The following is a 26,543-nucleotide window of genomic DNA, read 5'->3' as shown; positions in this document are numbered from 1 at the left end:
AGGGTTTGCTATAGTACCGTTAAGTCACCAGTCACCGTGCGGCCCCCATTCACCGTGCACATATGCAATTTCCTACAGAATATTTATACAATATTCGCAAATTATTCTTTTGGCAGCAAAATAAGATAAAACTGATGAAATGAGGTAGTTCTTGTCACAAAACATTTTGAAAAACCTAGTGTATGCAGTCAAAATCATGTGAATTCCGTTTGGTAATGCGATTTTTCAATACTCTTAGTAGAAACGCCAAAAATTAACATTTTTCATTTCAACGTTAGAGTATCACATTTTTCATTATTTCAACAAGTTTTCGCTGCAGATACTTCTAGTAAGATGTATTTCATCGTATGAGGTGAGCCATGAGGTTTTATGCAAATCAGATTTTTTCCTTGCGATTCAGTCGAAACACAAATGCACGGTGAATTGATTCTTTTTAATATTTATGGTTCCTTTTACCGTGCCTTAGTATAAAATGCATGAAATTATTGGGTAATATTGAATTTATTGTTATATCGCGATTTAATTACTTTATATTTAGTTTTTGGGCAAATATGAAATGGTTTGAACAAAACAGTCAAACCTCCTATAACGATTTTGATGAAAAATTAGTGATTTACTTATTTTTCAACTTTCTATGATTTTTATTTTAATATAAGATTTGAATACCCTTAAAAGTGAGTGCGCATACTACTAGCAACATATTTTCTCCACCAACAACGTTTCTTCAAGGTACATAATTAAATCATGTCGAAAACTATACGCACGGTGAATGGTGATATAGAATGGTGCGAGGCGACCTTAACATGATATTTGTAAACATAATTTTTGAGTATTTATTTGTTATGCATCACTGATTTTTTTTATTTTTCCCTGAATTATAGTATAATTGCACGCTTCGTAGTGGTATTCTAGTTCGCTTATAATGATTTGTAAAAAAATATAATTTATTGAAATGCATATATTTTTTTTAATGCACGGTGAATTGTAGCTTGACGGTAATTTATTCTGTCATTCTCATTGGAAACCTTGAAAAAATGGATGGACATTAGGCCGTCCCTTATTTTTCGAAAATGCAAAATGTTAAAAGTTCAACAATGTAAAGTGCTCGTTTTGGTAAGAAAAAAATCAGGTAAAAATTTGAAGTCCGTACGTGGACGCTAAGTGGTCCCCCAACGACCCTAAATGTATTAGGTAGAGATGAACCCTGTGCGACAAATCGAGCTCGCTGCTCTAGTGCACGCAACATGAGTACGAAAAGCCACTAGTAACAAATCGATAATCATCATGGACTTTTAAGTAAAATAATATTTTATATTGTGGATATCTTCATAACACTACACGCTGACATAAAATTCAAAACTACTAAGGGATCGTTCAAATATTACGTAACGCAACAGGGGGAGGGGGGTCTTCCGTAGTGTTACGGTCCTTACAACATTTTTTTTTTTCATACAAAAGTTGTTATGTGGTAGAAGAGGGGGTCTAAAATTGAAAAATTTTGCGTTACGTAATATTTAAATCATCCCAAAGAAAACAAACTTCTATGCTGATTATCAACGCGAGCAGAACAATTTGTTACTGGTGGTATTTCGTACTCAAGCTGCGTGCACTAGAGCAGCGAGCACGATTACGCTCAAGGGGTCATCTACACCTAATGAATTCAGGGCCGTTGGGGGACCACTTGGCGTTCACGTACGGACTTAAAATTTTTACCTGATTTTTTTTCTTACCAAAACGAGCACTTTACAATGACGAACTTATAACATTTGAAAAATAAGGGACAGCCTAATGGATCGGGAGATACAAACGTGGGCGTGTTGGGGGTTTGGCATCTAAGTCCGAAAAAGACATGGATTTGCGAAAAGAGATGTGTTTATAGTTAGTACTCGGATTCAGTTTGGCTTTCTATTCCGCAGAATCATAAGGTGTTCTGTAGCTTAGTTGGTTAAAGCGCCGGTCTAGCGTACACGGAGTCGTGAGTTCGAGTCTCACTAGAACGCGTATTTTTTCGCAAATTCATGTCTCAATTTGTCAAACAAACACACTGTGTCTTCTGATTGCAAGTTTCCAAATACTATGTTTCAGACATACCAGCAAATCTGGTTTATGCCAGTAAAGGGCAAACATTCATTAATGTATCCCGAGTTGCGTCCTCCTGGCGCAGTTGGTCGTAGAGCGTGCGACCGCACTGAGAGCTCAACGCATACTGAATTTCGTGCCGGCAAGCATTCGGCTTATAGGTATGCGGCTGTAGAGCGTAAGAACTCAGTATCCATAAACAATTCGCTCTCACTTGCGATCGGGAGATACAAACGTGAGCGTGTTGGGGTTTGGCATCTAAGTCCGAAAGAGACATGGATTTGCGAAAAGAGATGTGTTTATAGTTAGTACTCGGATTCAGTTTGGCTTTCTATTCCGCAGAATCATAAGGTGTTCTGTAGCTTAGTTGGTTAAAGCGCCGGTCTAGCGTACACGGAGTCGTGAGTTCGAGTCTCACTAAAACGCGTATTTTTTCGCAAATTCATGTCTCAATTTGTCAAACAAACACACTGTGTCTTCTGATTGCAAGTTTCCAAATACTATGTTTCAGACATACCAGCAAATCTGGTTTATGCCAGTAAAGGGTAAACATTCATTAATGTAGCCTAATGGACATGGATTTTTCTTCGAATAAGTGTCTTTGGTATCTTCCGTTAGTATGACAGGAAAATATACGGGATAACAATTTCAGATGCTTGAGTACGGTCGTCCCGCCGCTTTGGATCAATGTTTGATGAAGTACAGAATTATTCATCATATAATTTTGGAAATAGTACTAACCCGATTTTTTTCGTCCCTTTTTCAGAAATCTTGTTGTTCTCACTGCACCAAGTATTTTTTAGTCATGTTAAAGCTTCTATTAATATTCATAACAAGGCAAATATAGAATATTGATCAATTGTTTACATTTTGAAGGAGAGCTTCACAAAGTTTTGAAAAAGAGGCTGACAAAATCTGGGCATCTAATGTAAACAACATTTTAACTACGTGAAATGATACCAGAATAAACACTAGTTATATTGGAAACTAATGTTGATACTGCGATGTCGCAGATTTTGAATACTCAGCTTCTTATCATTTTGATCATTTTAACAATTAAAATATCAAAACTGAAAGCAGAAACCTGTTCCTAATAAATCAAATTAAACACGATTTTGCCATAAGTGACAGTGATGTTAAATGTCATGAACATCACGTGACTCTGACAATTGAATAATGCGAATATCTTCCATCCCCGCGGAAAAAGTCATTGGAAAATGTTTTTCTCTGGTGATCATATCTGAACTGCTTGCAGTTGGCCATATATTGGCTTAGAAAAACGCTATAAGCACTTCAATGTTTCCGAAATTTCGACATTTAACAGCTCTCAGTGAAAGCAATTTAAAAATTTGAAAACTTTTTCCGCATTAAGGACATTGAGAACTCATTGAGGTTACACATTTTTTTGACTGGCATTGAAATGAAGTCATCAAAATAAAGACTTTATTTTTTATTAGTATGTAGCACTTTTGAGTTATAGTTATGTAAAATTGTTACAATAATACAAAAATGGTTGAAGACCAAAATATGATATCGAACCTAAGATAATAATAAATTAATACCAAACAAAGTTATCATCTTACTGCTGAAAACAAGTTATGTTTTCAACATGCTTTCTTCATGATGTTGAACTTTGCTCGAGTAATCTAAACAGCACGCAAGAAACAATGATAGAAATTTGTACATTTTTTCTGTTCCGAGAAAATAAAATACCGACAATATCCAAAGCTGTGATTATTTATTGTGGAATATTATGAACGATTCTATAGATATGGATATCAGATAAGTTAATTCAAAAAGTAACGCGAAAAGTCCAGTAAACTACTACAAAAATACAAACAAAATTTTGCACAAAATTAAATTATTTTTCATCAATTTTCTTAAATAAAAAGTTCGAATAATCAGGTCAGATAATATATCTTAGTAGCAACAGTAAGATTGTAAGACAGATATGGGAAATGTTATTTCAAGTTTCGATTGCATTTGTACGCATACGGTTTCATAAGTTATATGTTCGACTTTTTTTAATGTTCAATTTTTGTCCACGCCGATGTACGCCGCCGAAAATAGTCAACGGCGTGACGCCGATGACGCCGCCGCCGCCGGTACAAAAATGCTCTGACGCCGCCGCCGACCAAAAATATTTCGGCGCACAGGTCTAATATAAAGGCGTAAGTAACAAACAAAATAAGTGAAAAACTGCTAACAAATGTGCATCTTGTCACCTTTATTCACTGAGGAGAGGATCCATGAAATCGATTATGTCCTCGACTTATGTCCTTATTCTACAACACGCTTGATATTCAGTTTCATTTCTATAACGATTTCTCGAAGTAAAGTAAACAAACAATCACGGCGTCAGAAGTAGTTCTATAGTAAAGGTATACCAGATTGATTATTTTTATGATTTGAAAACACTGAAAATTGATCGAATTGTAGATCAATCTGTATACTGATAAAACTAACTATATCGAGGGTGAAATTAAAACTTACATTTACACAACATGTTTCGTTATTGGTAAAACTATCTCCATAGTTGAATTTACCATGCCTTGACAGGAACGGTTAATACAGTCATTACTACCATGTTTTGGAAGAAGCCAATAAGGTTTGGTTTAACCATTGATGATGATAATAATCGCAAGATAATAAATTAACTATGTGAAGAGTTGCTCTCAATATGTTTGTTGATGTAGTGGTATTCGGTTCAATGCGGAATCCAATGCAAATAAACTTCGGGAGACATTTGTTACGGAACATTAGGGTAACGGTCGTATTTTGGACCCCCTAAGGAAGTGATTTTAGTTTTTTGTCACAATTATTTAACTGCACAGCGTGGGGACGGACCTGGTGTAGTGGTTAGAACACACGCCTCTCACGCCGAGGACCTGGGATCGAATCCCATCCCCGAGATAGTCACTGAAAATTTCAGTGACGACTTCCTTCGGAAGGGATGTAAAGCCGTTGGTCCCGAGATGAACTAACCCAGGGTTAAAAATCTCGTTAATAAAGATAGAAAAAAAAATTGCACAGCGTTACCAAGTTGAAGAACATGCCAAAATGTAGAGAAAAACTTCCTGTACCAGATAAAAATACCCATGTAGTTTCCAAAAAACGTCGAAAATAATTGAATTGTGAAGCTCTGTTTTTTATTGTGTTGGACACACCAATACATTTTGGACCCTCAAAGTATATATTTTGGACACCCCCAAATTTTTTTATCGTTTGACGATAAAGTTCACGGCATTGGTTGTGTGATATGCTTGCCCATAGTCTAATCAATCGATTGACAATTGAAAACCAAAGAAATTCTACGCTTTTAGTTCAGAAATTTGAAAAATGTTTTTGTTTACATTTGAAAAATTTCTGACGGCTTCAATTTCTGTGTGTAACGTGTCGTAACGGTTGCATGGATGCACCGATTAAATTAAATTAATTTCCGACAAAATAAACACATTTTCTATGTACAAACGGTTGATGCAAGTGCGGAATAGTCCTATCTTTCCAAATGGCATGCGAATTGAGTTGGTATTTTGATTTAAACTGGGAAATTTGCAGGTAAATGGCCCAGGAGGTCCAAAATATATAGGGGTAAAAAATATATTGGTTACCCTATTTGGTGAAAATTGTATATCATATTGCACAAAAACTAGAACCACCGCATCCAGTAAACGCTTTGGAAATTGAACTTTATATTTGGGGTTACCAAGGGACATGAACGTTCCCTTGAAACACTACAAGCGTATTTTTCATTCAAAGTTGAATGATGGGGCTGGCAAATATGGCAACGGTAACGCAAAAATCGGTTGCATCCACGAAGACATCGTTGTCCTCCATTCAGCCTCTGGTATTCCGAATAATACTGCACAATCTTCTGCCAATTTTTGGTTTTGCGGGATTGCAAGATTTGTTCCGGTCCAGCATTTGGAATCCAACACGTCTCATTCCGCTCCGTGAAGCTTCGTTCTGCTTACTGGATTGAAGAAATATTTCACGATTTATCTCTAACTACCAGGTTGAACATTTTTTCTTTTACATACCATCGACATCAGCAAAAAACTTGTGAATATTTAATAATATTATTAATATTGAGTGGTAGCCCAGCATTAGGAGGGTGAGTAACTGTCCATTCATTTTACTTTGGAAGAAATTTACTGTCTGTTTTTTCTTTTTTGTTATTTATCACCCCTACTATAAGGATCTTTTTTTTTAAGGCATTCTGTGCTCGTGGCCACTACTGTGCCGAAATCAGTTGATCTGTAGCTTCTTTACCGCTATAGATCTATTTTTAACTTATCTATATTTACATCTTCTTTCACTCTCTCCTACTCTTTTACTCTCACACCGAGCAGGTAGGAGAGAGCTCTGCTGTTAATGAGGCTAGCTGCCTGCGAAGAGGGTCAGTTTGTCTCAGTCACCATCTGATACTGACGGAGGATGGATGTGCTCCCCTAAGCACAGTCCTTCGTGGGCGTCTTCTGGTGGCTGGACGGGTTTTTTGTGGAAGGGCTGGGAATCGAATCCATGACCTTCCGCTTATGAAGCGAAAGCGTAACCTCAAGGCTACAGACCCCCCTAATGAGGATCATTTGGATGCGACAAGTTTATTCTTAAGACGAGAGGTTTTCTCTTTGAATGTGTAAATGTAATATTGTAATCTAGTTCCTCGCGAACTTTTTAATGTAATTTTTATTCATTGTAATGTTTTCCTAAAAGATATGAACTTTCATTCTATCGACAAGCGTTTTTAATAAAGTTTAACAAAATGGCTACTAGGGTAACGGTCGTATTTTGGACCCCCTAAGGAAGTGATTTTAGTTTTTTGTCCCAATTAATTAATTGCACAACTTAACCAAGTCAAGGAACATGCCAAAATGTAAAGAAAAACTTCCTCTACGAGATAAAAATGCCCATACGGTCATGTAGGATCCAAAAAACGTAGACAATCATTGAATTGTGAAGCACTGTTTTTCATTATTTCGGACACACCAATACATTTTGGACCCTCAAAGTATATATTTTGGACCCCCGGCATTTTTTATCGTTTGGCAACAAAGTCCACTACACTGTTTGTTTAATATGCTTGTCCATAGTCTAATCAATCGATTGACAATGGAAAACCGAATAAATTCTACGCTTTTAGTTCGGAAATTTGAAAAGAGTATTTGTTTACACTTGAAAAAATTCTGACGGCTTCAATTTATGTGTGTAACGTGTTGTAACGGTTGCATGGATGAACCGATTAAATTAAATAAATTTCAGATATAAATAAACACATTTTCTATGTACAAACGGTTGATGCAAGTGCGGAATAGTCCTATCATTCCAAATGGCATGCGAATTGAGTTGGTCTTTCGATTTAAACTGGGAAATTTGCAGGGCCCAGGGGGTCCAAAATATAAAGGGGTCCAAAATATATTGGTTACCCTAATAGGTTTTGCCTACATGTCAACTATACAAAACGCAAATAACATCCACATATTTGCCACGACAATGATGTGTCGTCATGTGGAAGATTAAGGAAGTTTGGCTTACAATTTTTTTAATCATTTTTTAATTTTTTGATTCATGATTACTATGTTTGCACTACGTTTGATAATTAACGATGTTTGTTTTGAGAATTTCAATTGTTGACCTAATCATGTTCTCTAAAGTAAGACAAACGGTAATTTCGATTGATTTCTGGAGGGGTAAAAAATTCATGGTGATGCTTAAAATATTTAAGAATGGTAAAGTTTAGCAGCAAACCATAGTAACCATCACCATACACTTTTTATCAGTGTAGCGTTTGGATACTTAAAAAAAGGCTATTGAACGTGTTGTTTGTCACCAAAAAAAAACGAAATGGCATTCATGGTAGCTATTCTGAGGCCAAATGTTCAACATGAATGTCACTTCATATTGGAATAATATTAAAATAAATCGATCTTGCCATATATATTTCAACGAATAAGTATAATAATAAATAAAATAATATGGGGCTTCTGTAATTATTTGTTTTATAGTGCTTGTTAATCGAAGTGTATTGACGTTTTGATTTACGGACAGTCTCAAATTCCGGACACTCTACTTTGTATGGGAAACATTTCACGCGAAATGTTTCAAATTTTGTCGTTTAAAAGTTCTAATTTTTGAAGCTCGTTTAATATTAATTTATTGTAGATATCCATACAAATTTATAATACCCAACTGCCTTTGATCCTTCTTTAGTGGTTTGACGATTTAAATAGAAGGTTTGACTTTTCTATTCATGGTTTTCATGAGCCATCCGGAATTCAAATCAAAGTGTTCGGAATATGAAGCAAAAATGAGGAAGCGTCCGGAATAAGAATCATGAGAAGTCCACACACCTCCATTAATTTAAATTTGTTTATGTTGCGGAATCAAAATCTTCATCCACCATTCGAAAGTTAAGCGTTTTGAGGGCTCAAGAGTTTTTTTTCAGATATCTAGCTCAATTCAAAACAAATGTTATAAATGTAATGGTGGTTCGAATGCTATTCAAGTGAGAGAGATTTTCACTCCAAAAATTATAAAATTCGAATGGAATTTGGAAAAGTTAGGGCAGTTTTTTTTTTGTTTTTAGACGCGAATATTGTAAATTTCGGATGCTTTGACATGTATTAGTTTTTGCTAAAAATGCGTGGAAACCATTTTTGCCTCACCGGTGGGGCGAAAGTTCGTTATAACTAAAAATGGCAAAATATTTTGACATATGTTTGTTCAGCAAAATGGACCAGTGCACGAGTTCACCAGTTGACGTTTGAGCGGTGCCGTGTTATTTACGTGACCATGGTAACTAGTGAACACGGCACCGCTCAATCGTCATATTGTCAGTGCAGACATAATCAAGAACGAACACTAACTTCGCTCAACTTTTTCGCGCGACCAGAACGTCGCTGGTCGCTGGCGACCTTTTCATGTTAGTGCTCGAGCGAAACAGGCTATTTCAATGCGTCGCTGGAGCACTAAACTGCAAAGCGCTCAACAGTCCAGCGACGCGACAGTTGAGCGACGTTGCAGCGATTACTCGGATGGACAATAAATTAGTGAACTCGTGCATCGGTCCATTGTAGCCAATGGACCGATGCACGAGTTTACCATTTGACGTTTGAGCGGTGCCGTATTATTTACGTGACCATGGCAACGAGTGAATTCGGCACCGCTGAAACGTCAAATTAGTGAGCTCGTGCATTGATCCATACGTTGAAGGTTCATTTTATGGTGTTTATTTCTTTTCAACTGCCATTGTTATTCTGGAAATATTAATTATACCAATAGGGTCGAACTTTTGTCCCACCTTAATCTAAATTCAGTGTCGTGACCCACACTAATCACTCGTTTTCAATCAATTTTCGTTTTTTGTTCTCGCTATACGAGACCGACAATTCTCACATCACATCACTTGTAGAATGAAGCCAACTGATATTCCGTTCATCTGCTGTTGTGTGACTCCAGAGGCTATTCATCTTCATAACATCTGATGCGGTAAACAAATTTCAGGCTTCAGTTCCAAATTGCTTCTAGAAGTGCTGCACTGCTTCTTCTCCAGTCAGAAATGGCTGATAAATGAACCGATGCACGAGTTCATTAATTTGACGTTTGAGCGGTGCCAAATTCACTGGTTCCCATGGTCACATAAATAACACGGCACCTCTCAAATGTCAACGAGTGAGGTCGTGCATTGGTCCATTGACATTTTTCTGACAATTTGTTCTATGTTCTAACTTTGATGAAAATGGGAAATTTTGCTGTTTGCAACGCCTTTCGCATCGCAACTGCTATTTATCTTCAATAACAAAAACCTTCGTTAGATAAATTACTGCTTTCGATGTTTTGTCTCTTCAACGTTTTGGGATTCGACGTTTTGTCTTTCGACATTTTGTCCCTAAGCCGTAAAAAACGCGTTGTTTCTAAAAACGACGTAATAACATGAGCCAGTATATTTTTTTTTTTCAGATACAGATTACACGTCGTTTTTTTTTTTTTAATAACGCGCTTTCACGCAATACGTCGACCGACGTAAAAAACCTTAGTGTTTTAGCGATCTCGAGTAAAGAGCCAACCAACCCCCCCGCGAAGTGACAGATAACGCAATTTTCACGTACCTACTTGCAACGTAAACAATGGGGCCATCCACCGCTGCCGGCACGATTTTTCACTATGGCAGATCGGAATTTTGTTTCGTTGTTGACGGATGCAAAACAACGAATGGAATGAAATGAAATAAGGGCGAGTCTGATATTTTCGATTTCCAATGAAAATAAATTTAATAAAATCACCAAGTTTAAGCACCAAATGAACTTCAGAGCGCACCAATTCATTAGGTGAAAATATTAAATGACCTGTTAGTGCTTTGTTTTGCGGGAAAGTAATCCATTACAAATTACTCACAATACAGGCTAACTGATTTTGTGGATCGCTTTTATGCCCTCAAGAGAAATATTGTGGGCCTCGCAGCCGTGCGGTTAGTGTCGTCAGGCATTTAAGCGCATCGTGTCATGGGGTGTGGGTTCGATTCCCGCTTCGACCATTGAAACTTTTCGTCAGGAATGTTTCTCGGCTGTGCCACTGGAGCATGCTTGTCCGTTGTCTAGTGCTAATTTACAGTCTGTGCAGCTAAATGGCTGAAGACAGAGTCCTTGTCTTTTTATTTGAACGGGTTTCAATGAGATCGAATCAAGTCGAAAAGTGATATTTTTGTATTTGCAGTTTTTTTATGCGGAATAGTGTTCAATTTTTCCCACCACCACTGGTCTAAGTTTCAATCAAATAAGCCTATGAACTAATATACGATGACGCCATGCTGCAACTTCCAGCGAGAAGAAAACCTTTACTGCATACAGAAAAATGTATAAAAATGTATGAATACAGAAAAATAAACGATTTTGTTGCACATTTATCCACGCATTGTTCATCCGGTGAACATTCGTGTTGGTGCGGATGTTATTTTATGTAATATTTAGATTTACATTGGAAAAAAATCAACAAGAAAAGAAGACTGTGGATAAGTCCATTGGATGAATTACCCAGCTGTGCAAAAGCGGTACTAGCCGCCAAAAGTTAGCTTACTTTCCGGTAGGGATCCAACATATTGACGTTTGGTTTGAGTCCGGTCAATTGACTTGTCCACCGGTGTGATAAATTCACTCGGTCCAAGAATTTTCACCCTTTAGCGGGTCACGCTTTTCAATGCTCCCCAAGTGTCAAAACTTTTGGACTGAGTAAATTTAGTGCACCGGTGGATAAGTCCATATCAAGCGACCCATGTGAAACGTCAGATCACTAGATCCCTTTTTTATAAAAGTGGGCTAATTTTTGGTGATATTAGCGCTCGGGGGCCCAGGTAGCCATAGCGGTTAACGCGCAGCTATTCAGCATGACCATGCTGAGGGTCGTGGGTTCGAATCCCGCTGGTCTAGGATTTTCTCGATTCCCAGGGCATAGAGTATCTTCGTACCTGCCACACGATATACAAATGCAAAAATGGTCAATCGGCAAAGAAAGCTCTCAGTTAATAACTGTGGAAGTGCTCATAAGAACACTAATCTGAGAAGCAGGCTTTGTCCCAGTTGGTACGTAACGCCATAAAGAAGAAGAATCGCTTGTAAAAAGCTGGATAGTTTATCCAATAAACTTATCTGATTGAAACATAGACATCTGGGGGTGACTATGAGAAAAAAAGTGTTCAAATCCGCAAAAAAATGTACTGCGAGTCAAAAGCTGGATATGATCTCAGAATGATTTCAAGCTTATAACTACAGCCAATTTCCCATAAATTATTGATCACCGTAAATATTTAAGGGATGATTTAAATTTTACGTAACGAAAAAAATGCCAATTTAAACCCCCTCCCTCCCTGAAGTAACAGATTTTGTATGGAAACTTTCAATTTATTGTATGGACCGTAACACTACAAAAGACCCTTTCTCTCCCCCTATTGTGTCACGTAATATTTGAACGATCCCTAACAAATTTGTCTTGCTTTGAATTGCCAAGTGGTCAATAAATAACTTCGTAAACAAAGGATCGGTTACTATAAGCAACTTACAGCATGCGGACCACATCACACCACTATTCAAAACTCGCTCGTGGGCCATACAAAATCTTCCCGATGGCCGTACAAATCCTTTCAGAGAATCTCAATTTGGTAATCACTCATTTATAATTATATTACAAATGCCAAACAAAAATTGTAAAACTTTTTTTATGTCCATCAAGCATAATTCTAGTTTACGCCACATTTTGAGCACACTTCTTGATTTCATTAAGTTTGACAGTACCACGGACCAAAATTTTTCGGTACACTGACGTTGTACTGCAGCTGTCATGATGCTCCCGGGTTGGAGCCAACGGAGCTAGACGGTTAATTTGGCAATTTATTGCAGGAGCATAACACTTTAGTAGTTGCGTTGTTGTATTTTGTACAGCAACTCACACTTCGTCCAAAAAATTCGCGCGGTGCTTTCATTGGCTATCACCCGCGCGACTACCGGAATGATAAAGTTGATTTCCAGCTGTTCACTTAGGCAGCATCCATTTGTTACGTAACGCTAAATTCGGAAATTTTTGAACCCCTTCCCTTCCGTCCGTAACGCTTTTTGTATGAAAAATTTAAATTGTGTGTATGAGCCGTAATGCTTGAGCTCACTCCCTTCCCCTAGAGCGTTACGTAATTTGTGGACGGCGCCTAATTGGTACGTAGATGTTCGTAATGTTCAGAGAACAGAGTACATTAGATTATCTGTCTAGATAGGCTGAAATTTGATATAAGTTTTGCCTATGTGGGTACACTTACGATTATCGCCTGCGATATGATTTGAGCAGTGCAAAACAGCAGGAAAAACAAACAGGAGATCAAACAATGAGTAAAACATGCACGAATAACATCGAGGGTGGGCTCTTCCCTTATGATGCGAAAGGATCGGGGTGTCAAGAATTTATTGGGAAATACTTACCGCTAGAAGCTGCCCCGGTTGATTCTGCTCGTCCGGTACTACCGGTGCCGCCACCACGCCGCGAACCACGTGGTCTTCCGCGCTTGGTTCCACGTGGGTGATGGCGTTTTCGCTGCTTTCCTAGACCATCGTAAGTTGAAAATAAAACTGCAATTAAACGAAACGAGAAAAGACCATCAACGTGATTGGGAATTAGTGGACTGTAACCGACAAAAAAACGATTGCACGTTTGGTTGAGATATGTAATAATTAAATTTATAATTAGTATCGAAAATGAGAGTGCAATCAAAACTTTTTATGCAATATACGGCAGACTATATCCAATTCACGTCAATTTAACTCTTTCTATCCCACGACATTGATCGACTATTTCTTTACGAAAATAGTATTTTTTTAAACAAACAAACAAATAATGTTACAAATGGGCTGTTTTTTCAAAATCCGTTCAAAGATTTTGATTGTTTTTCTTTTAATAGTGAATTTATTGTTTATATATAGTTTTACCAATGAAACCAAACAGACTGTTGACTTCAATCTGATGAGTATTTAATTATATTCTAGTAACTATTGCATAGTATTTATCTCATTCGGTTTATCTCAAGTTCGTCAAAAATCAATGGAGCTCTGGAACTACCATGGGAAAGAGAGGGCTTAACCCAAGGAGAAAAAAAAACATTTACTCGTTGTTGTAAGAAGTAGGGGTGGCCTACTGGCCCCAATGGTATACTTGCCTAAAATTTCGCCACTTCACAACACACCTCGTCTTAGGTTTTACTCTCGAACTAGTGTTCAAAAGATACATTACAAAATGTACTTAAGAAATAATGACCTTTTAAAAACCTCCATTGCTATACCTAAATATCTATTCGAGTTATTGAATGCACACCAAATGAAAAAAACAGCATCTTTGATTTGAAATCAGATTGAGTTGTCTGATACTAATGCACAAGAAATTGTGTCTCCAAGACGATGCAAATAATTGAAACAACTGATTGCTATCGTCATCCTATTGAGCGGCTTTCCGCAATTTTAACCGCTAACGTTGTGATCAAATACGAATCAACTTGGCAATATCAGATATAGATATCTTAATTTGCAGATTTGTGCCACCATTCCACTAGTCAAGCTACTGCCATTAATTTATTGCCATGTTTTCCGCTTAGAAACTGTTTGTTTTTATGTTTGGAAGGAAGCATATAAACAAGCTACATAAACCTTTGCACATCCATAGGAAGCATAAAATGTGGTAAACTATGACAGTAGTACATCAGAATAGAAAGCCTTATGCCTAATCGATCGTTGTAGACGAGTTCCGTCTTCAATTGATGTTACTACTAAAATCGATATCGGTATCGCATGTCATGCTGCACTTTTTTACGCGAATGTCACGACGGTTTCGTAAACCTCAATGTATGTCTAACGGAGCTACCAGCAAAACGATGCGATGTTTGTAGGCGGAATGAGCTGAGACGTATTCTATGTCAAATCAGTCACATAATTCGACCATCTTAGATGTGCAGTAAATTTTGCACATGTATCTGGTGTGGTAAAATTAGTGTTTTCCATTTTGACTCAAGAATAAGGCTGATACAAATATAATTTTCTTTTATGTCCGGGACCGCTTGGAGGGTACGAGGGGGGGGGGGATAAAAATAAATAAGGAACAAAAAATAGAAACAAAAAAAAGGTTATTTTTATGAATTTTTATTTTTAACGATAGTTTCTAAACTTATTCCAATAGTCCTCTGTATTATTATTTGACCTGTTTTATACCTACTTCGAAAATTTAAAAAACCAAACTGCTGTCCAAAAAATTATGAATCTTCTTTTTCTCCCCTTCAAAATTTTAGAATTTTTGAAGGGGGGGTGACATAAAAGAAAATAAATATTTGTATCAGCCTAACTTCTGAAAACTGCATATTAATGTTTGCATGCAATTTGTTAAAAAAAATATATGTATAGGTTCCAAAACTGTTGATTTTAGAGCAAAACGCTCTTTGAAGAAGCTGTAGTGAACCGTTTAGGCTATGAGAAAAAATATACACTGAAAAAATATTTTATTGCATATCATGAAAAATTCTAGATTAATAGTTAAATTTTGAATTACACAAAACCCCCATTTTAAGTATTTTTCAAATTTTGGCACAAAGTTTCATGATGGAGAAATATTTAATGAAAAAGTTTTTCTAAAAACAATTATTGGTCGAATTTCTAAAATTTATTTTTTATCAAATTAAAAACAAATAAATCAAAAACTGAATTTAGCACTATATCATTTATTTCAGCTAGAGTTTGTGTACTTTGGCCGATACGCGTATTAGCTACGACCTCAACTGTAAGATCGTCTTCAGAGTCGTGTACTAGACTCGACTAAGAAGTCGAGTTGAAATCGAATTACGCGTATCTTTCAAAGGATACAAACTCTAGCGGAAATAAATGTTATAGCACTAAATTTGGTTTCTTATTTACTTATAGGTATTCCACTAAACAGCTCGAAGATTCATTATCAAATGAAATACGTTTTAGCTTAGCTTAGCTTAGACTGACTACACATATCAAAGGTTGCTGCCGTGATTGACCGAAGTCGATGAAAATGCACAAAGAATCAACTAGAAGTTCGGCTGGGATTGGCCATAATCTTCTTCAGTGTGCATATTTCAGTGCCTCTATTTATACAGGGTCAATAACGGCGCCGGCCACGTCCTTGAAGTCAGGTGGGATTGGGAGAAGGAATGTTAGTGTGCAACCTTTGCTATTTGGAGATCGTGTTTGCCTCTGCATCTTCACAAAGGTTACTGGGAGGGATGTTTGTTAATGGGGAGGATCGTTGGGTCACAGGATTCACTTTGATAAGCGATTAGACCATGATAAATAACTAGTTGTGAGATATAAACATGCGTATATGTAAATATAATTATTTCATTTGATATGAACAATTCTATGAATTCTATGTAGAGGAAAATTATGCCGACACTTGAGGTGACGAGCCATTCAAAGTTTGTTGAACAAATACCAAACATTCCTACAGCTGCCTGGACGAAAGCATGTGTTGTTATATTTTACTTATTTGAAATGAAACAAAAAACTCGATTGGCTGGAACATCATAGAACACTCTTATTCTTATGCCGACACTTACAGTGGCGAACCATCCAAAGTTTGTTGAATAAAGTGAACCTTTCACAAGTCTACACTTGTAGTGTCGAACCGTTCAAAAGTTTTTTTTAATTACAAAAATAAAGGTAAAAAGAAAGGGGGTTTTGAAAAAAAAATGTTAAACATAAATAATTAATGAATCAGAGTTTATGTCGACACTCACAGTGACGAACCATTCATAGTTTGTTGAAAAATCATATACGTCCCACCGTTGTAACGATTAAATATGCAGTCATACATGTTTTATAGATAAGAAATAGTAGCATGAAACGAGCTCACCAATTGATCCGTCATCCTTGACTGAGCAATAACAATCTACTTTCAGCTTCACTCGTTTGCTCGGCTATATGAAAGCACTCAGAGAAAATAAGCGCGCGACCCGAGAGGGAAAACAACTGACGACTGCTTGATTGACGACATGTTTGATCCTGCCCACATCGTCCGCCCCCGCAGGAGCAAGCGTCAAGGTCGAAAGATCAAACACTACTCAATTATCAAATGAAATACGTTTTGATGATTCATTAAGTTCAATGCAAAAATATAATTATTAATCAATAAAACACACCGCTTTCATTAGATATTCGTGACTTTTTATCAAGAACAACAGGTTTTCAAGAGCATAGGCCATATTTCTAACTACTGACTTATTTTTCTTGATTGAGAACCACGAAAAACTAATGCAAATGGTCTATTTAATAATTTAATTATTATTTTTTGCAATAAACTTGAAATAATTCGAAAATAGCTACCTCTAGAGAAGTGATTATGATATTCATTATGGTTTAGAATATGTTCATGATTTTTATTGTATTAGGTATCTAAACTATTTATTTTGACAAAAAAAAAACAAAATCTTAAAAATCCACAAAAAAAATATTTAAAAATCTTCATCATGAAACATTTGCCAAAGCCTCTATTTTCTATCAATTCGTCTTGATAATAACATTGGTAACAACTTGCTTTGACGAAAGGTTTGTTTATTATTCTTCCCAAAATCTAGTTCAACCTGATTCAGTGGAACAGATTCGGTACCGTCGATGGAGGTAGCAATGGGTCAAAACATAATTTGAAATATCTCAGCATATATTTGAAATGTACAATTTTAATGCTGTAAGGTACAATGGGGGCTCGACTCGATATTTCCATGAGTCGATGGTCCCTTCAATATCGACTCATGAAGGGTTGACTGTATTTTTTTTCAATACATGGTGAAAATTTCAGTTCTAATTGAGTGGATCACAATGAAAAGAATGTGCTTTTATAAATAAATACATGGGCATAATACACTTTCCTGTACTTTTTGATCGGATATGGTAAGTAGATCAAGTATCATAAACATATACTGGCAGTATATGTATATCCGGGTAGGATCCGCGTAGGATTCGGGTAGGATCCGCGTAGGATCCGGGTAGGATCCGCGTAGGATCCGGGTAGGATCCGCGTAGGATCCGGATAGGATCCGCGTAGGATCCGGGTAGGATCCGCGTAGGATCCGGGTAGGATCCGCGTAGGATCCGGGTAGGATCCGCGTAGGATCCGGGTAGGATCCGCGTAGGATCCGGGTAGGATCCGCGTAGGATCCGGGTAGGATCCGCGTAGGATCCGGGTAGGATCCGCGTAGGATCCGGGTAGGATCCGCGTAGGATCCGGGTAGGATCCGCGTAGGATCCGGGTAGGATCCGCGTAGGATCCGGGTAGCATCCGCGTAGGATCCGGGTAGGATCCGGGTAGGATCCTGGTAGGATCCGCGTAGGATCCGGGTAGGATCCTGGTAGGATCCGGGTAGGATCCTGGTAGGATCCGGGTAGGATCCTGGTAGGATCCTGGTAGGATCCTGGTAGGATCCTGGTAGGATCCGGGTAGGATCCTGGTAGGATCCGGGTAGGATCCTGGTAGGATCCGGGTAGGATCCTGGTAGGATCCTGGTAGGATCCTGGTAGGATCCTGGTAGGATCTTGGTAGGATCCTGGTAGGATCTTGGTAGGATCCTGGTAGGATCCTGGTAGGATCCGGGTAGGATCCGGGTAGGATCCGGGTAGGATCCGGGTAGGATCCGGGTAGGATCCTGGTAGGATCCGGGTAGGATCCTGGTAGGATCCGGGTAGGATCCTGGTAGGATCCTGGTAGGATCCGGGTAGGATCCGGGTAGGATCCTGGTAGGATCCGGGTAGGATCCGGGTAGGATCCTGGTAGGATCCGGGTAGGATCCTGGTAGGATCCGGGTAGGATCCTGGTAGGATCCGGGTAGGATCCTGGTAGGATCCGGGTAGGATCCTGGTAGGATCCGGGTAGGATCCTGGTAGGATCCGGGTAGGATCCTGGTAGGATCCGGGTAGGATCCTGGTAGGATCCGGGTAGGATCCGGGTAGGATCCTGGTAGGATCCGGGTAGGATCCGGGTAGGATCTTGGTAGGATCCTGGTAGGATCCTGGTAGGATCTTGGTAGGATCCTGGTAGGATCCTGGTAGGATCCGGGTAGGATCCGGGTAGGATCCGGGTAGGATCCGGGTAGGATCCTGGTAGGATCCGGGTAGGATCCTGGTAGGATCCGGGTAGGATCCTGGTAGGATCCGGGTAGGATCCTGGTAGGATCCTGGTAGGATCCTGGTAGGATCCGGGTAGGATCCTGGTAGGATCCTGGTAGGATCCTGGTAGGATCCTGGTAGGATCCTGGTAGGATCCGGGTAGGATCCGGGTAGGATCCGGGTAGGATCCGGGTAGGATCCTGGTAGGATCCGGGTAGGATCCTGGTAGGATCCGGGTAGGATCCTGGTAGGATCCGGGTAGGATCCTGGTAGGATCCTGGTAGGATCCGGGTAGGATCCGGGTAGGATCCTGGTAGGATCCGGGTAGGATCCGGGTAGGATCCTGGTAGGATCCGGGTAGGATCCTGGTAGGATCCGGGTAGGATCCTGGTAGGATCCGGGTAGGATCCTGGTAGGATCCGGGTAGGATCCTGGTAGGATCCGGGTAGGATCCTGGTAGGATCCGGGTAGGATCCGGGTAGGATCCTGGTAGGATCCGGGTAGGATCCGGGTAGGATCCTGGTAGGATCCGGGTAGGATCCTGGTAGGATCCTGGTAGGATCCTGGTAGGATCCGGGTAGGATCCTGGTAGGATCCGGGTAGGATCCTGGTAGGATCCGGGTAGGATCCTGGTAGGATCCGGGTAGGATCCTGGTAGGATCCTGGTAGGATCCTGGTAGGATCCTGGTAGGATCTTGGTAGGATCCTGGTAGGATCTTGGTAGGATCCTGGTAGGATCCGGGTAGGATCCTGGTAGGATCCGGGTAGGATCCGCGTAGGATCTTTGTAGGATCCGGGTGGGTGGTGACCATTTCTGAATTACTATCGCTTGACCATAATAGCTGATGGAAAACATAATATTTACTCATGGAAAAATGCTATAAGCATTTTTTTTCCAATGTTTTGCGTTTTCTTTGCTTGCCATTTGCCAAGCATGTTTTCTTTTTCCGCGTAGGATCCGCGTAGGATCTTTGTAGGATCCGGGTGGGTGGTGACCATTTCTGAATTACTATCGCTTGACCATAATAGCTGATGGAAAACATAATATTTACTCATGGAAAAATGCTATAAGCATTTTTTTTTTCCAATGTTTTGCGTTTTCTTTGCTTGCCATTTGCCAAGCATGTTTTCTTTCCTTGCCATTTAGCAATGGTTTTATGTTAATCTTGTAAAGCGTGAGATATATTTGCGTAGAACGGCAACGTTTTCAGAAATGTCTCACACGTGACGTGATTCAACTGAACTACACTGCCGTGAATCGCAAGTCAGTCCCATCTGTAAAAAGTAGGCTCTGAGAAAATGGGCTGTGAAGTTTCCAAACTCGTTTTCCATATGAATATTTAAAAAAATTCCAGAGGATTGGAACATGTTCAAATCGCAATGAAACTTTCTCAATGTGCTTTTCACTACCATATCTTTCCAAGAACAATATAAATATGATCAAAAAACTGTTCATTTTTGTGTTACACAGTGTGGAAATCTGTAGTGGGACTGATATGCGGTTACTTTTGATTATGGAACAATTTGACTTGCTGTTTTTTTTTTCCTATTTTTTCCGAACAATCCATCCAACAATTCCGGTCCATCGGCATCTCGTTCCGGATCTTGGAAAAGAGCTTCTTAAATTGGTCCATAGTGCTCACTTGATGTACATAAAAGTCCAGCTGAATAAGGTCCGGGGAGCTGGGAGACCACAAAGTCTAATAGAGAAAATAAGTCGAAGTCTCTCGACATCACGCTTGGACGATATTCGCCATGTCGGCCGGTACACCGTCCTGTTGAAAGACATAATGATCCTTTCCGTAGAGGTCCCGAAATGCCAGGGCCACAACCTTCTCCAGAACCTCGGTCTTTTCATACGCTGTTTCGTTTTCCTCGATAAACACCAGTGGGAGCTTCCCACGCGTGGATACGGCCCCCCGAACCAACACCGACAAGGCGCTTTGGTACCGTGGGATATTTATGAGGGACATGGGATGCTTACGAACCTCGGTGCACACAGTCGATCATTTTGGACGTTGTGCGGCTGTTGCAAGACAAAGAGTTTCTCATCAGAAAACACGAACTCTTGACCTACGTGCCGCGAAAGTATCCGTTTCGATCTGACCAACCTTTTTTTCTTTGTAACCTCTTTTACTCCGTGCACCTTGCGTTTCTTGTACGGCTTTATCCCAATGGTGTAAGCAGTTCCGATCGACATAACCAGATCAGCAACGGTCTTCCGGATCGAGCGGTTTATTTTTCGGTGAACTCGCTCCCTCACCAGCTTGATGGCTACTGGCGTCCTCGTCGAACGTGGCCACTTGGATCTCACACGGTCCTTGGCCGACCCCGTCTCCCGGTACCAACGGATGGTGGTATAAATGGAATTCCGCTTCACCCCGTGGGATTTCAACCGTCTGAATATGTCACTGGGTCGTTCACTTCTCGCAAACAACTTTACTACGACGTCGCGGTACTCTTTCGTCGTGCGCGGTATACAAACAACACATGACAGCAAGTCGATATCATGCACGTCAGGTAACATACACGAAGAAAATGAAGTACTCAAAAGTGAGTTCATTCCACTTAATTCGGGGGGTTCGTGCGTTAACCTAATTTTAAGTTGATGGGGTTGTTGAAAACAGCAACGAGGAACACCGATCTTTTAGCAAGGAAAAGAAAACACTCAGTTGTTTTCTTTAGCCTATGCGCACATAACATATGTGGAACTCAGAAGCCACAGCAAGTTGAAAAGTTGTACCCACTTTCAGCTGCTGGCAAGTGGTATATCTAGTATAGAAGACTTCGAACTGTCATTGCCAACGGTAAACAAAAACTATATGATTCGAGCAATAGACCAGTTGCTGCAAAGATTGCAGACATTAAGATCGGAGAACGCTGAAAAGCAATGTCTGATGATAAAACTTTTTTTTTTGTAATATGTAAATGTGTGACACTTATAAGTGTGACGGCAAAGTGCAACCTCGCGATCTGACAGCATTTTGACAAAGAGAAATGTCATGCAAAGCCACGTGCCACCAAATTTGCCTTTGTCTTTCTCGGTTTTGTTTTGGTTTTCGATCTTCCACCACCACCGAAGGGCGAGCAAGGTTGCCAGTTATGCGATCTTTTTCGTTTATGCCCTTCAAGCAAGAAAAAAGTGTGATCATCGAAGTACACTGAAAATCCATATTTCAAAGCAACCTGCAATAAAATCGACCTCTTTTCGTGCAGCACATATTCTGTACAAAGGGGGCTGACACAGTTTTGTGCAAACGGTGGTAAACAAAACTGAATGAGTGAATTCAGCACAGAAGACCAATGCATTGGTTGCTTCGTTCTGTGTAGTTTGAACACATGCGCTGCATAGAGCGTGAATGTCGATTGATGTATTGGTGGTATAATTCTTTTGACATTTCGATGTCCTTATACCAGCATGCAAATAATAAAGTGGGTATCACTTCTTAGGTTTGAGTTCCACTTATGTTATGTGCTATGCTGCAAAGCTAGAATTTATTGCACAATTAATCTTAATTCTTACATATTCATATAATATACTCGCAATTTCGGTGCCTTACATCCGTGCTGTCGCTTGTTTTCATGATCACTACTTTGACAACACGGGTGCAAACAGAAACCGAAGAATGACAAACACAACATATATAGTCCGACAATGTGCGGGGGTTCCCAAAACATTTCTCACGTAACACTCCCCCTGTAACACTTCGAGTCAGATTTATGCCGAAGTTTTACCTCCTTTGTCGAGACGATAAAACGAACTCACGTGAAAATTGTAGGCTAAACACAAACTAATTGAACGAACTACAACATTCCGGATTTATGTACTAATTTTGAAAGCCTTTGGGACATGCATTAGCGATAGTCCGCTTATGACCCTACGGTGCAGATTTGTTTGCTTGTAAAACGGCTTACAGCGGCTATCTTCGCGTCGTCCAGCTTTCAATGAAGCATCACTCCGATGTATGCGTTTACGTCTTCCTTTAGCATCGTGGAAACCGTTCTCCGTGAATTCCGATCTCCTAATTGAGGTTATCTTCGGCACGATAATGAAGAACTTTCGAAGTTCTTTATAGTGTTGAAAACACTGATCTTTTAGCAAGGAAAAGAAAACACTCAGTTGTTTTCTTTAGCCTATGCTGCAAAACTAGAGTTTATTGCACAATTAATCATAATTCTTACATATTCATATAATATACTCACAATTTCGGTGCCTTACATTCGTGCTGTCGCTTGTTTTCATGATCACTACTTTGACAACACGGGTGCAAAACAGAAACCGAAGAATGACAAACACAACATATATAGTCCGACAATGGACAGGGGTTTACAAAACATTTCTCACGTAACAGGGGTAGAACTTGTTTTGAAAAAGTACCTATTGGCTAACTTCTTTTCACTCAACCGGCAGATCAAATAACTCAACTTCCAGTACTATGCCACTTACTCAAATTTGAGGTAACGCACAATGGTTCGTGTTTTGGGTTGTTTTGCTCTTCGCTCTTTGACAATAATAGAAGGAGCGAATGAAATAGGAAGAGAAAAATAACTCAAAAACAAGTTAAAGAATACTCAAATATGGGTTTTCGGTATTCTCCGTGTATACACGAGACAAAGGCTGGCACCAATGCACACAGAATGCACAAGGTGCGCACCTACTCAACGATGAAAGTTGTATTCGAACTTATTGAACCCCCTGTATTTCACAAGGTTCATATAAAACAATAATTAATGAATAACTACACTTTTTATATTAAACTTTTGGAGGGATTATTAGAGTATGTTTAAAACTACAAATGAACTTTAACACGAGCGTCGAGTACTGAAGAAGTCTGTAAGTCGCAGACGAAATAGGCCTATCTGTCAAGATAAGCAACACATATTAGAGTTTAAAGGTATTTGCTCACCTTAGTGATTTTAGCATTTTATTTTTTTGCAAAAAGTGAAGTGTTAAAGTTCATTTGTAGTTTTAATGAATAACGCTTACCTGGTGTATGAGATCCACTCGTGCTATCGCAATCAGCCATAAGCTCATCGTTGCTGGAATCGTCTCCCCGATTGGCAACATCGGATAATTTTATGTGACCGCTTGTGTTGGACTGTTCGCTTATTGCTGGACTAGGCGCCCCAGATTCCAGGAAGGCCAAATCATACGCATCGAGTAACCCATCAGTCCTGTTCTTCTTCTGATCCACCAACTGTGAAATATACAATAATATTAAACAGCATGAGTACCTATTCTAACCGTCAAAAAAGGTAATGCAATCGTAAGTAGAAATGTTTGGAAATTATCTAAAATAACATACCAACTAAGTAGGTATAATAAAAATACAGAAGGGTCAAAGTTACCAAAAAAGCACATCTCCCAGGCTCATCAACAATCGTGCAGGAGATGGGATAATTAGACGGGCATTTATATGCGCATTCAAAAATAAGAAAATAAAAAATAAAATTGAAACACCACATGCCCTCGACAGTGCTTCCTCTTACCTTGCTGGATGCGGCATTCTGCTTTCGCTTTCTATCTCGCTCCTTATCGTTCTTTGGTTGATCTTCGGCCGCGAACTTCCTTTCCTCAGTCTTTTGTCGGTCTGATGATGTTTTTGGAAATGCCATACAGTGCGGCGGTCGGTTGTAACGCCAGCAGCATAGCACCAGCAGGTAGCATCGGCCAAATCATAAAACGAAGTAATAAAACAGGCTCAAGTGAATTAATTATTTATCCGTTTTAAAGGCTTGTATTAAAACCTATGCATGTACAGCCAAGAGGCAGTGGACAGAGTAATTAGTGGAGAAGAAGTTACAGACAAACTTGTTTTAAGTTATAAGATAAGCCTACTTACGGCTTTTTAGCAAACATTTGAATGAAAAAAATATTTTAAGAAAACATTGTTGCGCTGTATCGGAGTTGAATTTAAAATTTCATTCATGAAAAAGTCTACTAAGGTAAAAAAAATCAAAAGATTCAGAAAAATGAATAGTTATAAAACATATGTATTTCAATACGTATAAACAATGTAATGTACAACATAATCTTTAAAAATTCATTTTCCGTTCATATTTTGCATGGATCTGCAGTACAAATTAATTACATCCTTCTAATGGTACAAATAAACTACTTTTAGGCCATTTCAAAACTATTGAGAGCCAAAATGCTTCTAACATAAACAACATTTCGATTGTTTACGATCTTGCGAAACATTATTGTTATACTTCATGGATTGCACATTAAATAAAAAATCCTTTAGTTACAGGAATTAATAATATCCTTCTACATATAATGTTTCGTACTGCAGATTAATGTTAAATTTAACTGATGAATGAATTTTAAGAGATTATTGTGTAAAATTGCTGCTGATAAGTATTGAAGTATATATTTTTCTGTTTATTTACTTTTCTGAACCCTTTTTTTATATTTTATTTTTAAATAGACAATACAACAGATAATAATAAAATAAAAATCAAACCTAAAGATTAAGATCAATTATTTTCATAAAACGAATTCAAATATAAAACTATCACAAATGTTGGTGAAATATGACGGTTAGATGGCAACTTTCCATGACGTATAATAATTTAAAACAATGTTTACAAAGCAAATGTTTCGACCTTGCATCTATTCGGATTTTTTTTAATACTTTCTGGTTTATTCTACATAACTAGGGTTGTTGTCACTGTTACGGCTTACCAGCCAGTTGGTAGTTGGAAAAACCTGTAGCTCATAGACACAAATGTCAATTTGGACAAATTGAGGTGCTAAATTATGAAAAATAAAGGAATCGCTCTGGTGGGCTTCAATCCCACGACTCCGCAGTTGCTATGAACAACAGAGAGAGAGCTCGGCGCTAAAAATAACACTCTCTCTCTCTCTCTGTTGGACATCTAAGAGAGCTCAGGTTGGCCGACGGCGCTACAGAATCGTTACCAGTTCTGTGACGTAGTTGGTTAACTCGCCCTGTCAAGCGTACTGTGGAAACGTGGGATCAAAGCCCACCCGAACTATTCCATTATTTTTCATAATTTTGCAACTCAATTTGTCCAAATTGACATTTGTGTCGATGAACTTCAGGTTTTTTTATCTGGTTTATCCTATTATTGTTTATACATATAAATAATTAATAATTATAAATATATTTATAAATATAAATAATTAATTAATAATAATAATTATTTGAAGAATCTTTTCTCCTAGTTTTTAAGCATAGCATAGCATAGACTGAAGAATCTTCTCTCCTAGTTTTAACAGCATTTATTGATTAATTAAAGTGATAAAGACACACAATTGCTCAGATTAATATGTATGATGAAAAATATTTAAAAAAAATCCAAAACGTGTGTGTCCAAAGTAGCCGACGGTAACGGGGCTACTTTTGGTTGCTACTTTATTTTCAATATAAGGGGGATTAGGGGCATAATGAACACAAGGGGCGAAAAGGATACCCCTTTGGTCACAGAGAATATGCATGCTTCACCTAAATTTCATACACGGCATGAAAACTGTATTGCATTAGAACTGTTTGACGGTTTAAAATTATTTTTTCGCATCAACTGTCCTTTGAAATTCGACTAAGTATTTCTTAGCTTCAAATTGGTATATACTCCTTCGCGACTAAAAATGGATAAACCAACGTGCGAAGGTCGATTTTTGTCCAACTTCGCCGCGTCGCGAGTCCCTTCGCTATAGAGCGCATCTATGCCCTTCACCGGGGCCCATATAGCCGTAGCGGTAAACGCGCAGCTATTCAGCATGACCATGCTGAGGGTCGTGGGTTCGAATCCCACTGGTCAAGGATCTTTTCGTAAAGGAAATTTTCTCGATTCCCAGGG

The 26,543-nt window shown here is 38.8% G+C and overlaps 1 protein-coding gene across 1 annotated transcript in view; it reads right to left on the bottom strand.

Annotated features, from left to right (window-relative positions):
* LOC5576158 (putative DNA helicase Ino80) overlaps positions 1-26,543 on the bottom strand; it is a 97,438-nt gene that overhangs the window by 26,291 nt on the left and 44,604 nt on the right. The window contains exons 11-13 of the mRNA XM_021853636.1: positions 24,207-24,307; positions 23,704-23,914; positions 13,038-13,184 (exon numbers count right to left, since the gene is read on the bottom strand). Coding sequence (XP_021709328.1) covers positions 13,038-13,184; positions 23,704-23,914; positions 24,207-24,307 — 459 coding nt within the window. The remainder of the gene's footprint in view (positions 1-13,037; positions 13,185-23,703; positions 23,915-24,206; positions 24,308-26,543) is intronic.

This window comes from Aedes aegypti, chromosome 3 (genome assembly GCF_002204515.2).
Source record: "Aedes aegypti strain LVP_AGWG chromosome 3, AaegL5.0 Primary Assembly, whole genome shotgun sequence".
NCBI classification, from domain to species: Eukaryota; Metazoa; Arthropoda; class Insecta; order Diptera; family Culicidae; genus Aedes; species Aedes aegypti.
Note: the sequence above shows the minus strand (reverse complement) of the source record. Positions and strands in the feature narration are given on the sequence as shown.